The sequence below is a fragment of the Mustela erminea genome, chromosome 18 (genome assembly GCF_009829155.1).
Source record: "Mustela erminea isolate mMusErm1 chromosome 18, mMusErm1.Pri, whole genome shotgun sequence".
In the NCBI taxonomy this organism is placed as follows: Eukaryota; Metazoa; Chordata; class Mammalia; order Carnivora; family Mustelidae; genus Mustela; species Mustela erminea.
The window spans coordinates 46,195,792-46,221,588 of record NC_045631.1 but is presented as its reverse complement, the minus strand read 5'-3'; the positions used below and the strand labels follow the sequence as shown (position 1 = coordinate 46,221,588).

Genomic DNA, 25,797 nt, shown 5'->3' with positions numbered 1-25,797 from the left:
GTCATGCATTCCAGGGCACTGGGTGGGGGGTGGTGGGGAGGTTATATACATAGGAACAACTTATTCTGGAAAACTAGAGCACAGAAGCTAGAAAATGCTGCTTATACATGAAAGACAACTATGGGCCAGTCCCACTTACAAATAGATAACAAAACATGATACACTAGAAAATCAAGCCCAATAGTACATTAAGAATAATATTCTAGTTCTGGAAGTGGATAGTGAAGGTACTTGCACATTATGAATATACTTAATGCAAATGAACTGTATAATTAAAAGGGTTAAAATGGCAAATTTTATGATATATCCCCACAGTAAAAAATTAACATTAAAAAAAGGAAAACCGTCAAATCATTACATTGTACACCTAAAAATAATAAAACATCGTGTGCCAACTAGACTTCAATTAAAAAAAAATATACACATACATCCCCACATGAGGCACTAACGGTTTTGGAAAATATAGTTATTTTTTGTAACAAAAAAAGTTGGGGTAAGGGCGCCTGGGTGGCTCAGTGAGTCTGCCTTCAGCTCAGGTCATGATCCCGGGGGCATGGGATTAAGCCCTGCTTCAGGCTCCCTGTACAGCGGGGAGCCTGCTTCTTCCAATGCCTCTGTCCCTGCTTGTGCTCTCTCAAATAAATAAATACATTCTTTAAAAAAAAAAAGGTGGAAGATAGAACTAGTTTTTACTGTTTTTATCTAAATGAAAACTAATTATTTTGTCCAAAAGAATTCCCATATATAAATTTATAGGGCATAACATAAAGCCCAACAGTGTAGGCCAAACCACATGAAGAGGGACTTCATAGGACCATGCGGTAAAGACCATTTAATAAACGGATTCTGAAAGTAAAAGCCTGGTGCCAGAAACACCTAGAAGCTAAAGGAGGTGGTGACTCATGAACATGTTATTGGATCTGCAGCTATCCTGAAAACCAGCTGAATTCCTCACTTAGTACAAACCAGCTGGAGGCATGGTAGTCTGAACTTCACTGGCCTGGCTGAAACCAGGATGCTCCTTTGAATACCAGAGCTACTAAACACTTGGACGTAGAAGATGAGAACATGTTAAAAAACAAAAAGCTAGTTTTCAAGTAAGAATTAACTTTAACACATCTATTTTGTTAAAAAAAAATTTTTAAGAATAAAAGTAGGGGCGCCTGGGTGGCTTAGATGATTAAGCATCTGCCTTCAGCTCAGGTCATGATCCCAGGGTCCTGGGATCAAGCCCCGCACTGGGCTCCCTACTCGGCGGGAAGCCTGCTTTCTCTCTCCCACTCCCCTCGCTTGTGTTCCCTCTCTCACTGTGTCTCTGTCATATAAATAAATGAAATCTTAAAAAAAAAAAAAAAAGAATAAAAGTAACACATACTTATTTCTAACAAACGTGAGGCAGAAGTACAGAACCAGAATAAAAATCACCACAATTTCACTACCCAGAAAGGAGTGTTTTTCTTTCCTTTTTATTTTTCAAACCGGAAAATAGGGCAAAACTACTGTATCCTGCCATAGTTACTTAATTTTACTGAAAGCAGTTCTTCTCAAGATACAGGTGCTTAAAGTTTCTGAGTTCGAACAAGTAAGTATCAACCCACAATTACCACTATTCTTCATGTTCTCCAAGTTGGTAATAACCAAGAATTCAATCCTGAGACTTACCTTGTAAACTTCACTGAAACCTCCTCTACCCAAAAGATGTAACAACAAGTATCTGTCATTTAGCGTTGGATGATCTTTAAATCTGTGGGAACAGAGAATACAGAACATCCTGAGATAAAGGAATCCACGACCTTCCATACTAGCAGAATTCCCAGAATTTCTCACACGCTATACACAGGATTACAGCTGCTGCTGATAGCTTGGTGCTAACACCGATACAGCGAGTTGTGAATAGGAAGCTATACGGTTCAAGGAGACTGCTTAATGACAATGGACAGCACTGGCTGTAAAGCCATAAGGCAGAACTGCTAGGCTCAGTGTAGCCACAAGTGGACCTGTGAACGTTGCTGACCTTCCTCCCTTCCCGAAAGGGAGCCGTGCAACTACCATCGCTAACCACTTGCTGTACGGTGAGGGGGTGCAGACTCCGCCAGACCAGGATTTTCGCACCGTGCTACTCACTTCCTCCAAAGTACTCAAGAGCCACCTGTTCCCACCATTCCAAAACTAATACAAAAAAGTTCCAAGATATTTCCCATGGCCTTAAAAATGGATCTGATTATTAAGGAAGTCCCATGTTCTATATGCACTCATGTTCTCTCTTTAAGACAGTTTCATGATAGAACCGTCACCATCCGCCCACCCATCGAGGATTCCACCTTGTGCTGTTTTCTAACAGTAAGACAAAGAAAGGAGAGACAGTGGCAAAAAATACTTCACAAATATTTCTACCTAATTCGGGATCTTAAACAGCCCCACTATTAATCCTGAAATTATTTTCATTTTAAGACACTGACGTGCCTGAAGAGAAAAGGCAATACGATCGTGCAGTGCTCAGCTCTGAAGCTGTTTAGTCAAACAGTTACAGGGCCCTGGTCAGGCTGACTGACGTGCACCGCGCTACTGCCAAAATGAGCTGACAGCATTGGGCACGTGGCACCGGGCCTGATACACAGAGAGCTCAGTCACGGGAACTTTCACAGAAAGAAAAGTCCACGGCACACACTGGCCAAACAAAAATACACAAGCTACGGCTATGTCCAAAAAAATCATGTTTCGGAGTCAGAAAAACATGGGAAGGAACAGATTATGGACCGAAGCTACTTCCCACTTTAATCTACTTTTCAGCTGCAATCCTTTAAATGACTTATAAACAAAGGTGGGCATTCATCTACCGTTAATGTGATGAACTTGAGAGAGTCTTGTTTAAAATCCCAACACCCAAATGTGGCCCCTAAAGGTCATTCCAAAACCAGTGCCATCTTGGGGTGCCTGGATGGCTCAGGTATTAAGAATGCCTTCAGCTCACATCATGATCCCAGGCTCCTGGGATCGAGCCCCCATCAGGCTCCCTGCTCGGTGGGAAGCCTGTTTCTCCCTTTCCCACTCCCCGTTTGTGTTCCCTCTCTCGCTGTATCTCTCTGTCAAATAAATAAGTAAAATCTTAAAAACCAACCAACAAACAAAACCAGTGCCATCTTAACCCGGTACCATCCCATGACACCACACTGTCACCCATGCTTCCATTTAGCAAAGCTCTGCAAGAATCTGAACACACAGTGTATTCCAGCCACTTATAAACGTGAAGCTGTACTGTTTTAGTGATCTCTACTTGGGTAAAAGTGCTGTAATACATGTACAGATAGTAATATATAAATCTAATATATTTACATATATTTAAATTAAAGCAAATCATAGTTGTGTTCGCAAACCTGTACTGTATCTTGCAATAGAGCTAATTACACCATGGAATCATTCACCCAATTTATAGTAAACAGAAACACCATTCTTGACCATTCATGTCAGAGAGTGTTCCGCAGTCTCCAACCCAACATACCCCCAAGTTGCTTACTGTGAATTATCTTCATTATGTATCCTTTTTAGTTCCCTGATATGTAGATTTCTAACCCTTTCTAGCCTTTCCAGCTCTGCCTGGATCTCCGCTTCTTCCTAAAGTGAAAAGGAAAGAAACAGCTCAGAACACAGGACACACTACATTTTCAGAATCTCATTTCAAAAAATAACAGACATTTCTCTTTTGAAAAACGAAAGGAAAATGTTTTGAACTGAAAAAGATTTTTTTTAAGAACTAGAAATTTAATCATAAAAAACAAGCCCACAGCAAATGATAAATAAAATTCAAACCATACAAAGGAGTACAAGTAAGAAATAAAGCCTTCTGCTCCCCTGGTCCCTCCTCTCCATCACACCCATTCCTTAGATGTAACTGCGGTTTTAAGTCTTGTGTAAATGTCCAGAAATGTTCTCTGCATTTATATACAGGCACATAATTTTTTTTTTAAACAAAAATCAGATTCTCTATCTGGTTCTGCTTTGTAAGTATGGATCATGCTTGGTGCCTTAAGTTCCACTGATTTAATAATCTCTGAGAATCCAGTAAGAAAAGCAAACACACACCACCAGCAGTTTATTAAACGCTTATTGACCATCATCACTGTAAGCAGCATCTACCAAAAATGTATGGGTTGTTAAACTTAGGAGATGATGCCCAATCTATAGCCAAGATGCTTCTACGAACACTGTCAATAACAATTTTTATGTGGGTGCCATTGTGTTACAATATAGCTTGTACAAGACCTTCTCTTCTTAGCCAGTTTAGGCAAGAGATAAGAGCTACCATGTGATTTAAAATATCCTGGGAGTTTCTGGGTACCTGGGTGGCTCAGGTGTTTAAGTGGCTGCCTTCAGCTCAGGATATGATCCCAGGGTCCTGGGATCGAGTCCCTCATCAGGCTCTGTACTCAGTGGGGATCCTGCTTCTCCCTCTCCTTTCCCCTCCCCCACCACATGCATGTGCGTGTGCTCGCTCTCTCTCTCTCTCATCTATGCGCACATGAACTCTTTCTCTCAAATAAATTATTTTTAAAATAAAAATATAAAGTATCCTAAGAGTTTTCGTATCAAATCTGAACCACTTGTATTATGCATTTAACTTTTACCATAAGGAGAACTACTTATTAAGTTGTTTCTTTCTTTCTTTCTTTTTTTTTTTTTAAAGAATTTATTTATTTATTTAACACAGAGAGAGAGATCACAAGTAGGCAGAGAGGCGGGCAGAGAGAGAGGAGGAAGCAGGCTCCCTGCCAAACAGAACCCGATCTTGGACTTGATCCCAGGACCCTGAGATCATGACCTGAGCTGAAGGCAGAGGTTTAATCCACTGAGCCACCCAGGTGCCCTGGTTTTTGTTTTTGTTTTAAAAAAGATTTCATTTATTTATTTATTTGACAGAGAAATCACAAGTAGGCAGAGAGGCAAGCAGAGAGAGAGGGGGAAGCATGCTCCCTGCGGAGCAGCGAGCCCGATATGGGACTTGATCCCAGGACCCTGAGATCATGACCTGTGCCGAAGGCAGAGGCTTAACCCAATGAATCACCCAGGCACCCCTACTTATGAAGTTTTACGACATATCCAGAATTATCTATTGGTACATCATTGGCAGAAAAAGTGCTCCCATTGGGTGGCTGGGGTTGACTAAAAACTGAAAGACATTCCATCATTAGAAATACAAGAGGGGAGGGGTGCCTGAGTGGCTCAGTGGGTTGAGCCTCTGCCTTCAGTTCATCATCATCTCAGGGTCCTGGGATCGAGCCCCACATCAGGCTCTCTGCTCAGCGGGGAGCCTGCTTCCCCCTCTCTCTCTGCAAGCTGTTCTGCCTACTTGTGATCTCTTGCTCTCTGTCAAATAAAAAAATAAAAATCTTAAAAAAAGAAAGAAAGAAAGAAAGAAAGAGAAGAAAAGAAAAGAAAAAGAAATACAGGAGGGGCTTAGCCTGTTGAGCTTCCGCCTCTTGATTTTGGCTCAGGTCATGGTCCCAGGATCCTGAGATTGAGACCTGAGTCTGGTTCTGTGTTCAGCAGGAGTCTGCTTGAGGTTCCCTCTCTCTCTCATTAAAACTAATCAATAAATAAAATCTTAAAAAAAATTACAAGATGTGACAGTGAGCAGAACTACGCAAGATTTCTGCAGGTATGTCAAACTGTACCATCTGCCCCAGTACCACATGTAAACCATTTCTCCAGACATAGTTTTCTCATTACACTTACCTTTTTAAGATGACCTAATCTGAGTTTGAAGATTTCTTCTTGTTCATGGTATTCTGCTAATGTTAACCTGGAAGATAATGGCAGAAATCCCAGTAAATTATTTAAAATCATAATGTGCCCTATTAGAGATACCAAGGCATCTTGTAAGGTATATCCAGTCTATTAAAATAACTAGAAGATTATCTTGCAATCCCTTGACAGGAGAAAACTTCTGTGATTTATCAGATATGACACGAAGGACTAGAAATCCAGAAGACTAATTTGTAAAAAATGAGAATAAATAAATAAGCTATATTTTTACATTATTTATGAATTGAGTTTCGTCCATACAATCTCATGAAAATCCACTGGGAAAGGCTGCCAAAAATTATATGCTTAGGTGTTTTTTTTTTTTTGGAGGGAAAATAATAAGCCAATGGATTTGATTATTTCTGATAACTCTTAGATGGTGCTACTATAATAGTAAGAAGAATGATGGCGGCGCCTAGGTGGCTCAGTGGATTAAAGCCTCTGCCTTCGGCTCAGGTCGTGATCTCGGGGTCCTGGGATCGAGCCCCACATCGGGCTCTCTGCTCAGCGGGGAGCCTGCTTCCTCCCCTCTCTCTCTGCCTACTTGTGATCTCTGTCAAATAAATCAATCAATAAAATCTTTAAAAAAAAGAAGAAGAATGACATAGTGGAAGAGTCCAGGATTTGGAGTCCCAGATCTAGGGTCCAAAGTGCCACTCAGGCCACTGGCCATGTGACCCTGGACAATAAACTTAGTTTTTAAAAATGCAGCAAACAATGATCCCTATCTAACAAAGCTGCTGTGCCTATTAAATGAGAAGGTGAAATACTCCATCGATTGTGAAAAGGTATTTAAACACAACTCCCTAAGGGCTGACCTGATGGGCGAGCACTAATTCTGTGTTCCATTTACCCCAATCGCACCCTTACATCTTAAGAATGAGCACTTAAGAAGCGACAGCTTACTCCTTCAACTTCACTCTCTTCATGCTCTAGAAGTACATACATATATTCAGAGTTTCAGATAACACTATTTAGATATATCCTAAAGTGCAGGAGAAAGAAGGCACAGCTATGCTATTAACCAGTCAGGGCCACAAAACAGTCTTGAGGTCTCACTAAAACAATAAAGAAGAATAACAAAAAGAAGTGTATCCACTAGCGCTGTGACACCCATCTCTTCATGGTGGCAGACATACTTATATCCATTAATCCATATCCCACCAGTAAAGAAGGGAGCAATGAAAAATCACAGTTAGGGATTCTCCCCGCCTGAAATAGGTTATTGAGCAGGAATGATAATGTGACTCAGTCTCAGGCTCCAGAGGAATGTTTTTGGCTTCTGGCCAAAGGAATGAGCCAAGTCACAGATACTCTAATTAAAAACTGGACTGAAAGCCTTCCAGCTTGGATCTGACACAGGACTCCAGATGGCAACTGCTTACTGACACACTACTGGCCTGGACTGAATTCTAATTATTGTTCTATGGCTAGGAAACAGCCTACGCCTTCTATTACTTCTAAGCCAATGGTCCTATGCACGAGCATCTGACAATTTTCAAGTAATACTGGAGGGGGAGTCCCTCCACAAAATAAATATAGGAATGACAGCAAAAGAAGACAATGACCAGATTAATGTGTACAACACTTGCCCAGAAACTTTTAAATTTGGGCTCCTACTTGGACTTTCTGACGGGAAGTATTTTAAATTTTAGAATTTAGTTTTAAAATATTTAAAGAATGAAGATGTTTCCCAAGTTTATTCACTGTATTCTTATCACTATACTCAATGTAATTATTAGTTTATTCATCTGTTCATTTCCCCTAAATAAACCATGAAGGTCCTAAGGCCAGGGCTGTATCCTCTGGCTCTGTATGCCCAGTTTCCAGAACGGGGCCAACTGTAAGCACTTAACACAGATTTATTAAATGAATGTCAAGGAAAAGGCTCCCCAACACATCAGGTATGTATTAAGTGAGTACAGGCGTTAAGCCATCTTTCTCACTGGAATGGGATATCATGGGCTTTTAACAATGGTGTAATTCAAATATTATTATACTTGAGGTGGATTATGGCTTAATATGTTTTTGAAAACTGACATAAAAACATAAAGGCAAAAGACATATTTTAAATAAGTAATGTTTAATTAATAAGTAATAATACAGGTAATCCCCACAAGATGGTACTAGTGTACCAAAACCCAAATCGCACATAAGCAACTATTATCATTTAACTACCATGATGACATCACATTTGTTACAAGAGTGGCCAAAGACCATAATGACAAGTTGAGTGACATTATTTCTCCTCCTCAATCGAAAATACCTAAGTAAGATCAGAACTAAGAAAATAAATTAATTTTCCATGGTTTTTATATATAAATTGTTGAGTAAATCCATTAATGTAACTAAAAAGAAAGCTAATGCTCTAGAAATCCCCATAATTTTTCATTTTGTCCAGTGGCACTCAACGGGCGGGACATCAGTATTTTGGGGGAGAGTGTGTTATTTCACAGCTCATGTGAATAAAGAACATACGTTTCATTTTCAGCTCCGTTGGTCTTGCTTTTCCTCTGTTTCTGCTCGTTGGTTGCTGGAGGGGCCTGTCCCATGGCAGGAGGTTTCCGCTTTGCTAACATTTTCCGTTGTCTTTCTATCTCTTCCCTTTGTGAATTTATCCTTTCCTGTTGCCTATAGATACAAAAGATGTTGCACAGAAGAAAGTAAAAAAATTGTAACATGGCTGTAGAATAAACACAAATATCTTGGTACCTACAGATCTGACAGACTTCAGAAAAAATAAGTCACTTTAAAACAAGTAGAGAATTGATTTTAACTTTAGGTTGGAAGAGTCCAACAACTGACGACAGAAAGATTTTTTGGGGTAGGAGTCTGTGCTTTAAGACAGAAATCATGATTATTCTCAGACCAGGAAAGTAGGTAGGAACAATATCCAATTTCCACTATGACCTTATTTTCCGACTCAAGGTGGAATTTACTTTCATTTTTTAAAAAAGATTTATTTATTTGTCAGAGAGAGAGAGAGAGAACAAGAGAGTACACGCAGAGGGAGCTGCAGAGGGGGAAGGAGAAGCAGGCTCCCCACTGAGCCAGGAGCCTGATGTGGGACCTGATCCCAGGACCCTTAACAGACTGAGCACCCAGGAGCCCCTAAACTAAGTTTTTCAAAAACAAATACATTCAGAGAAAGCATAATGAGGCCTTGCAACTCATAAAAACCTAGGGAATGGGACATAAAATGAATTCATAAAAAACATATAAAGATTCTTCAGATATCTACCACCGCCACCATTAGAGGATTTCCTAGTAAGAAGTCAGAATTTTCTATAATAAGCCCACTTGCAAATTAGGACTCAGGGACTCAGTAAAAATACCAATATAAGAAAACCACTTTCGGGGCGCCCGGGTGGCTCAGTTGGTTAAGCGGCTGCCTTCGGCTCGGGTTATGATTCCAGGGTCCTGGGATCGAGCCCCGCATCAGGCTCTCAGCAGAGAGCCTGCTTCTCTCTCTCCCCATCTCCCTGCCACTCTGCTTACTTGTGCTCTCTCTCTAGCTGTCAAATAAACAAATAAAATATTTAAAAAGAAAACCACTTTCTTTCATGTATGCCTAACAGATATTAAGGTTTGGAGACCTGGCATATTAAAAATACACCAAGATTTGGGACTAACCATTTAAAAGACTAAAATCTTTAAATAACCTACCCTGGTTGAGAATTAAATGCTAGCTCCCTTCTCCTTCTCTCTTTACTATGTTTCTCCTACCTCCTTTCCTTGATCCCACCTTCATTTCTGCAGAATAATGGAATCTAAGTTTCTAACCTATTTTCAAATGAAATCTCTTCAACCCTCTTCCCTGAACACTGTAGTACTGGGTCTCTTGACCTTCCCTAGACTCCACGTATTTTTCTAGGAAGAATGGCAACCAGAAGAACCAGACTATATTCCATGGTGGATGCCCACAGTTTATGCTCCCATTATCTGTAAGAACAATACTGTAAGCAAGATTAACCTAATCCAAGCATTGTAAATTAAAAATCCATTCATCTGATAATACAATCCCATTGGGATCAGAATGAGCTGGTCACTAACATCAATTTAACAACAGAAAGGAAATCAGAGAGTTTTCTGTTAGTCTGAAAAAGAACTTTTTACTATCACTAAAGATATGCCTCCTAACCAAAATACATGTATATGGCTTGAAAGAATTCTGGTCTGAGACTAGAATCCTCAGGTAAAATCAAAATCATCCTCTGACTCAGTGAATGTCTTCAAGGATCTCAGAACAGTCTCTCAAGAGGAGTTTCCCAATCAAAAAACTGGTAAAGTATCTTTAGCTCCTTTTCTATCTTTTCACGGGTATCAGTGCGAGGCACAGTGAACTCTCTGGAGATAACCATACAACACATAAACTACAGTGGGCTAGTGGAAAGCCACATATTTTTGTCTTTGAAGACCAGCTGCTTTGGAAGATTGAGATTTTTAGCGGTCACCTTTATTAAGCATAAAATAAAACTAATTTACTCTTGGTTCTAGTCAAGAATCCAAAAATTTGATCTTCGGAGACCCACCAAGAAAGGGGCCCACAGCCATCATATATATAAAGCATAAAGACAGGGTACAATGATGCTAAAACTTGGGGAAATCGTAAACCACATATTCTAAGAACGAGAGCATTTGCTGGAATGTGAAAATGGATGCGCCAGGGATCACGATTATATAGAAAAATGATTCCTACATTAATTCTTGATGTTCTTGAAAGCATTTAGCTACTTCCACCTGCAAATAAAAATCTAAAGATAGTTCCATCAGTGATACTTCATTTAGGGTTTATTTTGGGAGTGAAGTTGGGAATTCTATCAGTAACTGTAACTTCTCTTAGAAAAAAAACATGTCTTATCAAGCCTTATACCTCCAATACTTATGACGGTGCCTTTCAGAAATGATCCTTAAATATTTCTTGCACTGCATCAATTTAAGAGAATGACTGCCACTCATCACCTATGGAAAGACTACTTCCACTATCTTTTACAGAGGTGTTGATGAGCTGATAAATCCATCTCACTCTCAAATCTAAATAACCCTATTTAAAAAGCCATTATTACCTCTAAGAGAAAACAAGACAATCAGCCTTAGGCACCACTACAGGCTGAAATAGGTCTCCTAAAAAGACATGTTAAAGTTCTAATCCCCATGACTTCAGATTATAACCTTTGGAGGTAGGGTCATCGAAGAACTTATTAGTTAAAATGAGGTCAGACCCGAGTGGGGTAGGTCCTTTAATTCAGTATGACTGGTGTCCATACAAAGGGAGAGAAGACACAGAGACACACAGGGGAAACACTGAGTGAAGATGGAGGCAGAGATCAAAGCCATGCTCCCCCAGGCCACAGAATGCCAAAGAATGATCCTCCCTAGAGGCTTTGGAGGAAGTACAGTCTTTCAACACCTCAGGTTTGGATTTCCCACCTGAACTGTGAGAGACTAAGTTTATACTGTTTCAAACTGCCTAATTTATGGTATTTTGTTACAGTAACTCTAAGAAGTGAATACAGGCACCTTCAACAGAAAACTATATTCCAGACTCCAACCATACTGTACATAGCCAGAAAGAGAGGTATTAAAAAACAAATGCACATATTTTTAGACATCATTTTAACCAAACTATTTATCATGGAGTTACTTATACACAGAGAATAATCATTTATGAAGATATCAAATATAACCTTTACAACGGAAGAATTTCAACTTCTGCATTAAAACTGAAAAGGAATTAATTTATTAAAGTGAAACTCTAGAAAATAAAATACCTCTAATTAGTAGACACTAGCCAGAAACAGTTTCACAAGAAAAGTGATGGGTATTCTTTAATTTACAGGACCTAAAACTATGAACAAAAAAATGCTATCCACTTGGGAGGAACAATCCCTAGTCAAGTATCTCATTTAGACAGTCCCAATTGCTCTCATGGCTCTATAGCAAAGTCACCGTTTTATACTCTGTGTAATTTCCAGAACCTTCTGGGCCTCAGGGACTTGCTTAGAGTATAAAGATAAAATACTGCTATCAGCTAAAACTGTGAGCACTTCTTTAAAAAAAAAAAAAAAAAAGGTAATTACATTTTATATCTCTATACAAGCACACTATCATTTTCAGTCCAAGTCTTCTGACATTTTAGAGACCGCCATCTAAAAAGTAACCACTGTCAAAGACTGGCAGGAGGCACCATCACATCTGGGACTCGGTCTGAGCACTAGGTGGCTTTGGTCAGTACTGCGGATGTATCTTCAGGTCCCACTCTAATGAAACTGGATGGTGTGCCAATTTCAGGGCAATCTGCATGACCTGGTCAGGGGGTCATGCCACAGTACAGCAGCCATTTCCACCACCCTGGTGCCTTTTTGCTCTTGCCAGCAACCTTTGCTTAGCACTTGGAAGAGATGTCGTGCTGAGCCTCTGGCACTCGCCCAACTTGAAAGGCTTTGTTTTTCTTCCTGGGTACTACATCTCTGACTCAAGGGCCAGCCTCTTACCACACCCAAATTACACATACTCAAGGTACTCGTGTGAGGCAAAGACATACCTAAGCCAAAGGGAGGTTATGTAGCACATATAAAACACTGACTGCTAACGTGCAATCCAGAGATATTATTAGTAAGATCAATATCTGTACTTTATTTCAGATACAAATTTGTTATTTCTTTAAGTTTCATTACTATTAAAGGAGTTCCACACTCTCCACTCACTCACTGCTCAGTAAGTTACTTCAAGAAGGAAAAAAGGAAAAGCAGTCTATGGAACCCTCCAATTCACGGTGACCTCCAGATCAAAAGTCTAAGAGCCCACGATTAAAAACACAATGCCCTTCCCCCTAGTCTCAGATGAAAATAATCTAACGAATAAAGGTAAATAAGTTAGATATACCAAAAGGTATTATAACCTAAAGATACATATTTTTTTAAGTCCAGAGCTAGTATTTGCTATTTACATAGTTGAAATATTAGGATCTTAAATGTCAATTCTCTCCTTGAAGTAAATACTTCAATGTTTCAAACCAAAGTTATGATAAAGTGAAAGAGTGCTTAAGATTCCAAATTGCTGGGGCGCCTGGGTGGCTCAGTGGGTTAAGCCTCTGCCTTTGGCTCAGGTCATGATCTCACGGTCCTGGGATCGAGCTCCCCCATCAGGCTCTTTGCTCGGTAGGGAGCCTGTTCCCCCCCACCACCCTTCCAGCCTCTCTGCCTACTTGTGTCCTCTCTCTGTGCCAAATAAATAAAATCTTAAAAAGATTCCAAATCGTTGACAGTCGCACACTGTGGCAGGCCCCCAGCCTGACCACTGGCTTAGCCCCTGCCTTTGAGGGAGCCACTATCAAATGACAGGAAACGGTCTCCTTAAAGGGCCTCAAGGGCATATCTTGTAATGTTCTTCTTGGGTTTTATTTTGTTTTATACCTAACTCAGGACATTCTTCCTTAGGTCCTTGCCCATTTCATTTATCTGTGGGCCCAGAATCAATATGCTTACTGACTCCTCATGAAAATCCATAAATTACATAATTTAAAGTCAAGTTCTACATTTTTCTTCCTTAACTTCAGCAATTGCTATTTTTTTTAAAATTTTATTTATTACTTTGAGAGAGAGAGAGAGATAAAGAGAGAGGGAGAGAAGGAGACTCCCTGCTGAGGAGGGAGCCTGATGTGGGGCTCAATCCTGGGACTCTACTGTCATGACCTAAGCAGAAGGCAGACATTTCACCCTAAGCCACGTGGGCACCCCCAATTCTGATTCTTTTAGACTTTAATGTAGAACGCATTTACTATTTCTCTGATGACTTATGTCATTTTTTTCCAGGACTTCCCCTCATTCCCTACATTTCTTTACACATGTAGGGACTAAAGCTGAATGAAAAGAGGACTAACATAACTAGATTTTTTTTTTTTAAAGATTTATCTATTTATTTGAAAGGGAGAGAGGGAAAGCACAGAGGCTAAGTGACAGGGAGAAGCAGACTCCCCGCTGAGCAGAGAGCCTGACGTGGGGCTCCATCCCAGGACTCCAGCACCATGACCTGAGCCAAAGGCAGATGCTTAACCGACTGAGCTACCCAGGTGCCCCCCACAACTATTCTTTTTACTGACTACAGTAACAGAAAACTTAAAGCAACTTTTCAACTTAATCACTGCAGTTCACTTACTTGATAAGGTTCTGGAAAGCGTAACCATCTGTCCATTGTTCAGTAAAAGAGGCCCCATGTCGAACGGTGGTAAAGTGTCCCAATCTCAAGCGGTCTTGCATGCTTTTATCTCTACACGCCATCTTCTCTTGTTTTGACTTGGAGAAAGGACAAACAGAAAAGAACTGTATTCTCCGATGAGAACTCAGGGCACAGTGTTTACGTTCCACACTATAGTGATCAAAGTTTAGTACAACTGGCTGACCCTATGTGGTCTTTAGGAAGTACCCTAAAACTTTAAAGAAATTCTCTGTATTAATAAAGAAAAGGGGTTTCCTTTCTATAAAATTAATGAATTAGAGGCTGAGTCAACGTTCTCCTCAGTATCTCTGACACCAATAAGATAACCCACCTCCCTTTTATCAGTGTTCCCGCCTTTTTAACAGCGTTCTCGAGATTTCAGCAGAAGTAATCACAATCTGATGGAAACCTTTAGCCTGTAATAATTTATTTCATTAGCAGTACTGCTATTTTTCAACAGAAAATAAATATGTACTAGAGATATAATTTAAAAAAAAAACTTGTAAGAAAGTTACTAAAAACTACTACAGTCACAACTAATCAATTACTGTAATAAAAAAAACAGCCAATTAAAGTAGTCACATTCAAGTATATGTCAACTTAATTTGTATTAAAGCACAAAAAAGCACTTAATTATCGCATTACTAGATACGTGTTACTCCAAATATCATCTCTAAAATGGAAATGTAACTACTGCTAAGCATTTGCAACAGTAATAGGATATGCAATCCAAATGACAGGATGAATGGAAGAATGTAGGAGAGTGACACCGCAAATAAATTCAACTTGGCCAAGCGGTCCCTGCTCAATCATCACATGCCAATCAAGGCACAACCAAAAACAATCCCCCCAGTTATCATTCTGGATGCTTGCGCCAATGTTCATGTAAGAAAGAATTCTGTCAAATTGTATGACGTCTTCTCCTAAAAAGCCGTACTTCAAAGTATTTTCACCTCAGGTGAGAAGGAGCCCCAGCAATGCCACCCCCTGAGCACCCAGGGACGCGGGGTTCAGGCCACCATGACACTCACCTTTTCTATAAGGAGTTTCTTGCTCATCGTCACACATCGATTTAATCGTTCTTTATACTTCTCTAGCATCTTTTGCTGTTCGTCAATTTGTCGCCTCAAATCACAATTGGCCTTCAAGGGTGAAACATTTTTAAAATTAGCTCCAAGGAAGATAGGTGAATATAAAAGCAGTTTTTAAGGAGTCCAAATATAATTTCTTGTTGCTCAATCAAAAGCAAAATTAACGTTCAAAGAGCTAAGAGTAATTAGATTTAAAAAACAAATACTTCATTCCTTTAGTCTCTCTTCCTAAACTTACCTATTTAAGTAAGACGAATTGTTACTACAAGTGGGCATGTTTTTCTACTGATCATGTTTTACTCCTCTCAAAAGGCAGTTATAAGTAAATCCAGCACATCACATATACCTAAACTGTCGCAAAGTAAGAAACCTACAACTGAGATATTTAAAATATATTCAAAGGTGATGAAATACTTTAGCAGCACTCACAGAATATTTACAAAGGATAATTAAATACAAAAAAATTACAGAATTTAAAAAAGAAACCACAAAATGTTCTTATGGTCAATTATTCTTTGTTTTTCTATTCTTGTTTCCAACGAAAAAGGGACATGAATTTACATAAATGTTTCTTACCAGAGAAGCCAGACACACCCATGGCCGCACAAGACAGAACTAACAAACAAGATGAAAACGAGGCCCTAGTTCTCAAGAATGCAAGAATGTAAATACACAGTTAATTTAGCTGTGGTCAGAATGATGGGCTGAATAGTTTGAAAAAAGTCAAACCTCTTGCAATAACAGAGAAGGGAAGAACCACTAACCCAAGTTCAATCCTGACTTGCAATTTTTTTAAACTTATTCTTATATTAACAAAAGATCTCTACTCTTTCAGCAAATAAATGCTACTTTATAATAATGTCCTTGAGTTGTGAAAAAAAAAAAAAAAAAGATCTGGTATTTCCCAATCATATGATGTGTTTCTGAAACAGTAAAAAGCACAAATGGAAGCTACTACAGCACACACAATTTTTGAGACATTACAGCTTCATTTGTAAAGTGATCAGTGTACAACAGCTTCCACCTCCAATTTCTACTCATATGTATAATTTCTATCACTTCTTTGTATAAACTTCTATGGACCACTCTATCAAAGGCAAAGTACAAGTACATTTGCATAAATGTGACTAATTCACAATAAAGAATCTACAGGGTGCCTGGCTGGCTCAGTTGGCAGAGCCTGAGCTGCCTCATCTCAGGGTTGTGAATTCGAGCCCCATGTTGGTGTAGAGATCGCTTAAAAATAAAATTAAAAAAAAAAAAAAAAAAAGAAAGAAAAAGTATCTGTAAGACAAAGACTATGTAATATTCACATAAAATTCAATCTCCTTTTGGAGGGCGAGGATTCCCTTAAAATCTATAATCAAATGTATGGAATCAATCTCTGGTAGCTTATTTAAACTTTTCAGAACTCTAAGGGTGCCTGGATGGCTCTGTCTACAGAGCATGTAACAACTCTTTCAAGCTCCACGTTGAGTGTAGAGCTTACTTTAAAATAAATAAACAAGTAAATAAAATTAAATTAAATTTTAAGGGGCACCTGGGTGGCTCAGTCAGTTGAGGGCTGACTCCTTTCAGCTCAGGTCATGATCGCAGAGTCCTGAGACCAAGTCCCGTGTCAGGCTCCATACTGGGCATGGAGGCTGCTTAAGATTCTCTTTCTCCCCTCCCTTCCTCTCCCCACCCAACCCCTGTTCGTGGGCACACACACTTACTCTCTCAAATAAATAAATAATAAAATACAATAAAAAAAAATTTTTTTTAAAGATTTTATTTATTTGATAGAGAGAAGGAAAGCACAGAGGGAAAGTGAGAGGGAGAATCAGAAACCCCACCGAGCAGAGAGCCTAATGGGGGGTTTGATCCCAGGACCCTGAGATCATGACCTCAGCCAAAGGCAGACGCTTAACCAACTGAGCCATCCAGGTGTACCAAAATACAATAAAATTTTAAGAACTCTAAATTTTTGTGGTTTTCTAGCACTACCAACTTTGTATTCAGATTTATTTATTTTTATTTTTTTTTTAAAGATTTTATTTTTATTATTTATTTGACAGAGAGAAATCACAAGTAGATGGAGAGGCAGGCAGAGAGAGAGAGGGAAGCAGGCTCCCTGCTGAGCAGAGAGCCCGATGCGGGACTCGATCCCAGGACCCTGAGATCATGACCTGAGCCGAAGGCAGCGGCTTAACCCACTGAGCCACCCAGGCGCCCTGTATTCAGATTTAAAACAGCACCTACCTACCTCCTGATGCAGCCTTATTTAACATCTCACCAAAATGGAAAACCCCAATGAACCACCCATGCCTGCCTAAAAGGAGACATAAGGAGCACTCATTCCCTGCTTTCCAGATCAGAAACACAAATTCTAATCAACTTAAAAAATATGGCAGCTGCCTTCAGTGTCCTCCTTTTTGACACCGCCATTCCTTTGGTATTGTTCTACAGCCAAAGACTACACCCTTCAGAAAACAAGGGAGTAGAAGGTAGGGAATGGTGAGTAAAGGGAACATACGGTTTCCTAGAAAATGAAAGCAGACATCTTTTTAAAATTCAAAAACAGTACTAAGTCAGGATTCAAGCTGTTCATATAATCCATCTTAACAGTCAGGTGAAGAAAGATGAGCCCATGATCCTTTTTCAGTCCAGCGCAGCTTCTCTGGACAAAAACCCATCAATACTGAAATTGGGCTACGAGCTCTTTAAACCCACAATCTACCTAATTAAAATCTTGGCAATTCAAGCAGCACCCATATGAAATGAACAAAAACAGGAATAAGAGCAACCCCAAGCAAGCACAGATGCTAACAATGAAAGATGGAAGGTAAGTACTGAGTCTAAACGTGCCTCTCCTCATGGAAAGATAGAACAAAGGAAATAACCAGAAGAACAGACCTAAGTACAGATACTTCTGAGTGAGGAAAGTGATCAGCTTGAGAATCATGAACATGATCTCCCTAAAGAATCAAAGGAACATTTTAGAATGCAGCTTCTCATAGTCCATAAAACACAAAAAGACGTGGAGTCTATGAAGTCACAGGCAAAAACCATAAAGAATGCACAACATAGAATAAGTGAATTACATAGGGGGAAAAAGTAAACTAAAAATGTAAATAACAGAATCAAAATTGACATGAGAGAGTAAACAGCAGAAAATGTAAGGAAGATAAACTAATGTTTAATGAGATTCAGAAAAGAAGATCAATCATATTAAGTAAGACTTGAAGTGACAGAAATAAAGGGAAGAGATCCGGGATTCAAGCTAGAAACCAAGCAAGAGGCCAACTTAAGATAGAAAGAGGCAAAAATTAAGCATAACCGCACATTTCCAGAATAAAAATTTAGAGACCTATGTGTAGATGTACCCTGGCAAAATTTTTTGAAATACAAAAATACGGGATGACGGTACTATAATCATCACAGAAAACAGACTACAGTTTGTTCCTTCGGTCACAGTCTTCTCAGAAAGAAACAGTAAATACTAAAAAAAAAAAAAAAAAAAAAAAGTAAAAGGTGCACACACCTATATATATGTATGTGTTACAATTTGGAGGTAAGAGGAGAAGCCTAACAGGTTATGACACGAAAGGAACACTTTTTACACAGGAAGATAAGAGAAAGAATTCTCAGATCTACAAGGAAATAAAAAACTTAACACTGATATATCCTTCTTGAAAAATAATTACTTAAAATGTATGCCAGTCAACTAAAAGTAAGAAGACAAAAACTGTGATTTAAAAAAAAAAAAGCCAGTGAGTTTTACATGTGTAACTAATTATTGTAAATTAGGTCATAAAACTGCTTGTAATGTAGGAATTATTCTTATATAAACTATTAAAATAATTTAATAATAATCTCAAAACATCAGATGTTACTCAGACTGGGCTTATGTTTTAGATATGTGCTCAATTCCAGTTTTTATAGAGTGCGAGTCAAACACAGTACTTTTTACTATATTTGGTAATTACAGAAACAGGTAAAATTTTCTGGAGAGAGATAATCACAAATACAGTGACTTTTATTATTTTTATTAATAAATATGAATTTCTTCAAACAGTCTTGCCCAGTAAGACTGCAAATCTGCACCCAGGTGTGTCATGGGAGCCCTGGAAGCTCCTCCAACAACATCTTCAGGGCCCCATGGAGCCAGCTGGAAAACTGTGTTAGTACAAATGATGATCAAACCTACACCTTTGTAAATCACTGCAGAAGATAAACTTGTTAATCAATTTTACTTATAAATCAGTAAGACTTATTTATATACGCATTTATATGTATGTATATATGCAACACATACTACCAATGACTCAAAATTACTGAAGGAAATGTACCAAATGTTCTACTCAGTTAACAGAATTATGGGTGTCGTATTTCTCGGTGCTCTCTAAATGTATTATAAAGAGCACAGACTCCTTTTAAAATAAAAAAAACAAGTTTTTATTAAGGAATGGGTCAGTCAGTATGCTAGTTGCATATTAAAAGTATATTTTTAAAATATCATCGTGTATTTCCTAGAAGAATCTTTTAAATTCCAGATTAGGTTATTTTTGAAGTTTTTCTTGTAAGCACAAAAACCTTTAGACAAATATTCATAAAAGACCTAAAATACAAAAAGCAGGGCTGAAAAGTACCTGTGAAATAAGTTTTAAAAATTCAAGAATATTACCAAAACTTCTCTGAACAGAAAAACAATATTTTATGTTGATTCCCACTGTTCCAGATGAAATACACTACTCCATGTATCTATTTCTCTAGTATATATTTAAATATTAAAATCCTACAACATAAGATTTCCAATTTAAAGATAGAGCTTAGAATACAGGTTTGATCCTATTTCCTACTCAGATTCCCTCAGATTAAAGGAAAATATCCAAATGTTACTAACTTTGTTATTTGCTGACAGTAATTATGGTATGTGCATAATCCGAATATTCATAGTATCGGGGCTTGTTATAAAATCTCTTACCACATTTTAATACTTACTCTTAACAAATCATCTATTCTTCCCTCCTTCTTTTCTAAGTCAGAATTCTTACTGTTTTCTAGTGCAGATATTTTTTCTATTGTGAGGTCAGACTATACAAAGAGAAAAAAATTAAGATTAGTCTCAAAATATTACATGTCATCATACTTTTCTCATTACTCTTCCGGGGGGAAAAAGCACTTACTAATACAGATAGCCTGGAATCACATGGCTAAAGAAATTAAATCTGCTTTCCTCACCCATTCTTTAAACCTTGCATTTTGCTACACCTGCACTTCAACTCTGGTATCAAATATACGAATTCTCAAATGACCGTGCATTGAGCAATACAGAAACAAACTACTCTAGAAATGAAACTAACTTTGAATAGAAAAGGAGTTCAGAGGAGGGAGGACCCAAATCTCTAAAGAACTAACACGCCATCTAGTGGAAACAAAGAACAATCAGACGGCGAGAAATTAAGTTTTCTGAATCAGGTCTGTTCAACTGTCCAAAAGCTGATCATTCAAATAAAATTAAAATCTACTTCTGAAGGTTGTATAGCTCTTAAGATTTAAGAAAGTCTCCTATATTGCCAAGCATTTTGTCTTGAAGGCAACACACTGCCAGGAGGCTTCTAGCAAACACGGTGTTCTATTTGGCTAGCTCAATACTACAGAATGGAGGATGTATCCACTATCCTTTTCAGATACTAACTTTGAATGTTCACAACATTCTCTAAATTAAAAAGAGATTCTGAAAACTATTTAAGAAGGAAATTATGTTGGTGTGCCACATGTTAAAAGGAGTCAAGCTAGGTCCTGTCAAATAAACAGGTAAAAGGAATCAATAAACTACTTTCATAAAGTAGGGAATTAACATTCACTGAATTGTATTCTAAGCACTGCCCTTATAAGCATTTTGTATACATTGTCTGAGAGAACTAGAATCAACCACATTCTACAGACGATTTGTATTCAAGAACTGAGGCCCCAAAAAACAGTGTTAGTTGCAGAGCCAGAATTCAAACTCAGGCCTATAGGATAGTATCCAAAGCAAGTGCTCTTTCCTCAATACCATGCTACAGTACAAGCATTTCTCTGCAACACATTAGAATGGTAAAGAAACACCTCAAAAAGTTAAAGCACCTTCCAAAAGACTTTTAATACTCAAAAGGCAAGTTCTGAGTATAATACACAAAAATAATGAGGTAAAGTTGGAGAAATCAAGGAAAGACAAAGAGAGGACTCACAGACTGTATTATGTGGTTAGCATTTATTCCTAAGCACATCTTTTCCTCTGTGTATTGACCACTGACCTACCTGGGTCTGTCTGTGCTGGATGGAGATCTGTTTTTGGGAGCTGCCGGAATGCTCTGTGTTGCCAGATCCCGTAGAGGAGGGACTATTTTGCTGAGCCTGTAATAAAGGTATATCAACCAATCACTAGAAAGTTTTGCATCTTTCTCAACAGACATTTGTTGTTTCGTTTTTTTAGATTATTTTTTTAAAAAAATATTCTCTATATCCAATGCGGGGCTTGAACTCACAAACCTGGGATCAAGAAGCACTTGTTCCACCAACTGAGCCAGCTAGGCATCCCCCTCCACAAACATGTGTAGGAATGCAAACAAAACGAATTCCTTCTGATAGAAGTCAGGAGTCAGGGCCATGCAGCCAAGATGAAAGTGAAACAATTTAAATGAGAAGCAAGGTTTAACATGATAGCATGGATCATGTCCCTGTAGATAGTCTGAAGTATCAAATGTTCCCAAGTGAATTTTTAAATATGTAAATTAGAGAAAATTAAAAGTTATTCCTGTAATAACATGTCCTTTTCACTTCTACGGCAATGTGCTTTTGTCAGAAAAGGCTGGCAAAGCATCCAATGCACAGGGGATGCCTGGGACACTCTGGGAAGAACGAGCTGCGAACTACTCTTCAGAATAATCTTCTAAATCCACAGACATTATCCATGAGCACACACTGGTCCAAAAATCCAGGATGATTTCCAATATTGTCACTTGCTGAGTGTAACTTTCATACACAAGTGACAGGGCATTCTAAGACATTTTAAAATTCAGAAAACTTAACTCTTTTTTTTTTTTTTTTTAAAGATTTTATTTGACACAGCGCAAGAGAGCAGAAGCAGAGGGAGCAATTGAGGGAGAGGGAGAGAGGGAGAGGGAGAAGCAGGGTCCCCACGAGCAGGGAGCCCAACGTGGGGCTTGATCCCTGGACCTGAGATCATGACCTGAGACGAAGGCAAATGCTTAACCAACTGAGCAACCCAGGTACCCCAAGGAGCCTTAAGTCTTAATATAATTCAACTATTTAGGAATATATAATCATACTCCCAAAAGTCCTTCTACTTTTTTAAGATTTTATTTATTTGAGAGAGAGAGAGAGAGAGAGAGAATGATGGGAGTAGGGGATGGAGGCAGAGGGAGAGGGACAAGCGGACTCCCTGCTGGACACGGAACCCGGTGTGGGGCTTGATCCCAGGACCCCAAGATCGTGACCTGAGGTGAAATCAAACACTTTGACTGCGCTGCTCAGGCACAACTGCCCTCACCATCCTCTTAAAAACAAAACTGAACATAACACGATACAACCCATCACAGACATAATTGGGAAATATTGGATATTCTGAGGATTATGGGCTAATGGCAATACATTACTGCTACCATCTCTCGGAGAATGTATTGTTTCCACACATGTGAATTTTCTGATACTGTCTATATATTCCTTAAACTATTTCTCTTATTCATTAACATAGGACCAATGCTATGCCCACTACCTACTGAGTAAGTACTGTCTGCTGTTTCACTGTGATGGTCACAGGCCAATCCTTACAAAACCCTATAAGGTAGCTATTATTATTTCCATTTTTAGATAAAGAAAATGCAAATCAGAGATATTAAGCACCTCTGCAGGGTCACAGAGCTAGTAAATGGGAGAGCATGAATTAAGGGCTACCTGTATGCCTAAGAGCCATTCTCAAGGGCCACAGCAGACTGACTGGCTCTCATTAACAATCAGGGATACTGTCCCAACCAGGCCACAAGCAAGCTAATAGGCACGTCATACACACAATCATTTTGAAGGCTCACAACAGCCTTGTTAAGAGGGTAGGCAGTATTATCTCCATTTGTATTTATTCATTCAGCAACTGCTCACTCCCTATGTCTAAGCACTATGTTAGATATTAGGGATACAAGGACCAAGTAAAACAGACAAAACCCACATGCCCAGTCATTATCCTGCCTTAATAAAGCTCACAATCCCCGGGATTTATTAAGCACTCAGTAAAAATTTGTTGAAAGAAATTGTTAAATAAATAATCATACAATAAACACAAAATCCCAACTGGGATAAGTGCTGTAAGAGTATACAACAGGACATATAATCTAATCCAGAGTCAGGGATGAATTCCTGGGGGAAGTAGCTTCAGAGTTACGATCTGAAGGAAATAAGCAGTCAAGGAGAGTAGACAATCAGATCATTCCTGGGACAGAATATATACAGGAACACAAGGGGAAGGGAGAAGACTGATGTGGGGATCAAAGATGTCAAAACCGAGAAACCAGTCTCAGAGAGCCTGAACAGTATCCAGAGCCCGTACATGCTAGAGCTGTGATGAGAGCCAGGTGCAGCTAAGTCCAAATAACTGAAAACCTTCTTTACTCTATGATGCAGCAAATCTTTTTTTTTTTTTTTTAACTTACTAGTTAATAAGGGTCATCATTATGAACCTCAAGTGTTATACTGAACTACAGGAGCATCATCTCCTTCAGTAATCATTAGATTGCTCTTATAATCCTCTCCTTTTAAAGTGTATTTCTAAATAAATATGACTGTTAGAACTGTAATTATAATAAAAGCCAATAAGCACATGACTGGGACACCTGGGGTTAAGCAGCCAACTCTTGATTTCAGCTCACATCAGTGTCTCAAGGTCCAGACACTGAGCCCCACCTCATCCTCTCCCCATCCCCTTAAAAAAAATAAAAATAAAAAAAATTTTAAAAATCACGTGACTAACTAAAAGGCTCTTCTACAACTTGTAGGTTTTGGTACACAAGCTTTGCTAAAATGCCTTTTTACAAGTGCTCATTTCTAAGTTTTCTTCCAGCAAACGGGGTGCTAGAATGTAATTCACTGGGGTGTTTCCAAATGAAAGCTTTCTGTAAAAACACATACAAATAGCCCAATGATAAGTAAAAATGAAAATAATGCCTTCAAACGGTAAAAGAACTACAGTAATATAAGGGCCTACTATTGTGACAAGTCCACAGGAGACAAAATGCTCTAATTCTGATCACTCATTCAGTATTAACTGTGTGCCTCTGTGCCTGCTCCTGGTTAAACTCTAGAAATGCAAAACTGGAAAACAAAGACAACTTCCAATCTGCCAAATCGGAACGGAAGTTGCTGGCCTTGCTAAACAGGCCACTTGTAGCTGTAAATTTAGCCCAATCCCTACCTCGCAAAACATTCTCCCCAGATATCTATATTCTTTACTCCTATTACGTAACTACAATGGCTTCAAATTCATGATGGTAAATTGGATCTCCCAAAGAACTACTGATGGGCAAAGTTTTTTGTTTTTTTGTTTTTTTTTTAATACAGAGGGAGAGAGGGATGGGGAATTTGGAGTGACATATAGAGAATCTTAGGCAGGCCCCAAGCCCGGCATAAAGCCCGATGCGGTGCTGGATCTCACAACCCTGAGGATCATGACCTGACTGAAACCAAGAGCGAGATGCTTAATCGACTGGGCCACTTAGACGCCCCTGATATGCAAAGATATTTTAAAGATGAAATCATAATAGCTCTAAGAAACAAGAGAGTCATGGATCAGAAATATTTAAAAATTTTAAATATTAAGAAACATTTGGAAGTTACTGGGTTCAAACTGACAGAAAAAGTGAAATAAAGAAATTCATAGCTCAAAACATCACCAGTGAAACAGGCGGGGTTTTTTCAAGGGTGCTCTGAAAAGCTTTACACTGAGACATTTGCAAAAACCAGGAGTACCCATGTGACAATTACCGCAAAATTTAAAATGTATAAGGTCCACTAAAGGTCCCCTTTGATGCCCTCCTTGCATAGTGAAAGGCCTGGATACTACCACTTCTGACTCCAGGACAAAGCACAAAAACAGATGTCTTAAACAAGACTGGAAAAAAAAAAAAGTAAACATTTAAAAATGAAAAATAAGTGGGTCCAGGAGAGGGATGACTCCTGTTGTGAATATTGTGGCTTGAGGGGAAAAGCAAAGAAAGTACAGTACCCCTGCCTTCTACAAATGAATTAATGGAGAAAGAAATGGAATGTACTTCAAAGAGTAAGAGTTTACCCATTCCTTATCTTGATGCTTGTACAGGAGCTGGTCTTTCTGCCCAGTTTACCAGACACTCACAGTCAGCCCGCCCACCATTTGGGAAGCAGCACAATCCTACCTGCACAGGAAAATCCATGCCAACGACCTCTATTAACCACCCTAATTCATTCAACTAAAGCCAAACACACATTTTCAAGAAACCGACAGCACAAAAGGGAAAATCCAACGTGAAAAGACAAAGATCCAAGAGAAAATAGGTAATTAAAAAAAAATTTCTTAAATAAAAAGTACGTTCAAAGAGGGCCAAGGGATGCTACAGCTATAAAAATGAAAAAATGGCAAAGAACATGAAAAATAAACTTAACAAAATAAGATTATCAA

At 38.8% G+C, this 25,797-nt stretch overlaps 1 protein-coding gene across 12 annotated transcripts in view; it reads right to left on the bottom strand.

Annotated features, from left to right (window-relative positions):
- TLK2 (tousled like kinase 2) overlaps positions 1 to 25,797 on the bottom strand; it is a 114,765-nt gene that overhangs the window by 24,423 nt on the left and 64,545 nt on the right. For all 12 annotated transcript variants that reach the window (XM_032320170.1, XM_032320172.1, XM_032320167.1 and 9 more), the window contains 8 exons: positions 21,393 to 21,488; positions 20,091 to 20,183; positions 15,048 to 15,158; positions 13,957 to 14,093; positions 8,278 to 8,430; positions 5,731 to 5,797; positions 3,515 to 3,612; positions 1,663 to 1,744 (listed from right to left, as the gene is read on the bottom strand). In XM_032320170.1, coding sequence (XP_032176061.1) covers positions 1,663 to 1,744; positions 3,515 to 3,612; positions 5,731 to 5,797; positions 8,278 to 8,430; positions 13,957 to 14,093; positions 15,048 to 15,158; positions 20,091 to 20,183; positions 21,393 to 21,488 — 837 coding nt within the window. The remainder of the gene's footprint in view (positions 1 to 1,662; positions 1,745 to 3,514; positions 3,613 to 5,730; positions 5,798 to 8,277; positions 8,431 to 13,956; positions 14,094 to 15,047; positions 15,159 to 20,090; positions 20,184 to 21,392; positions 21,489 to 25,797) is intronic.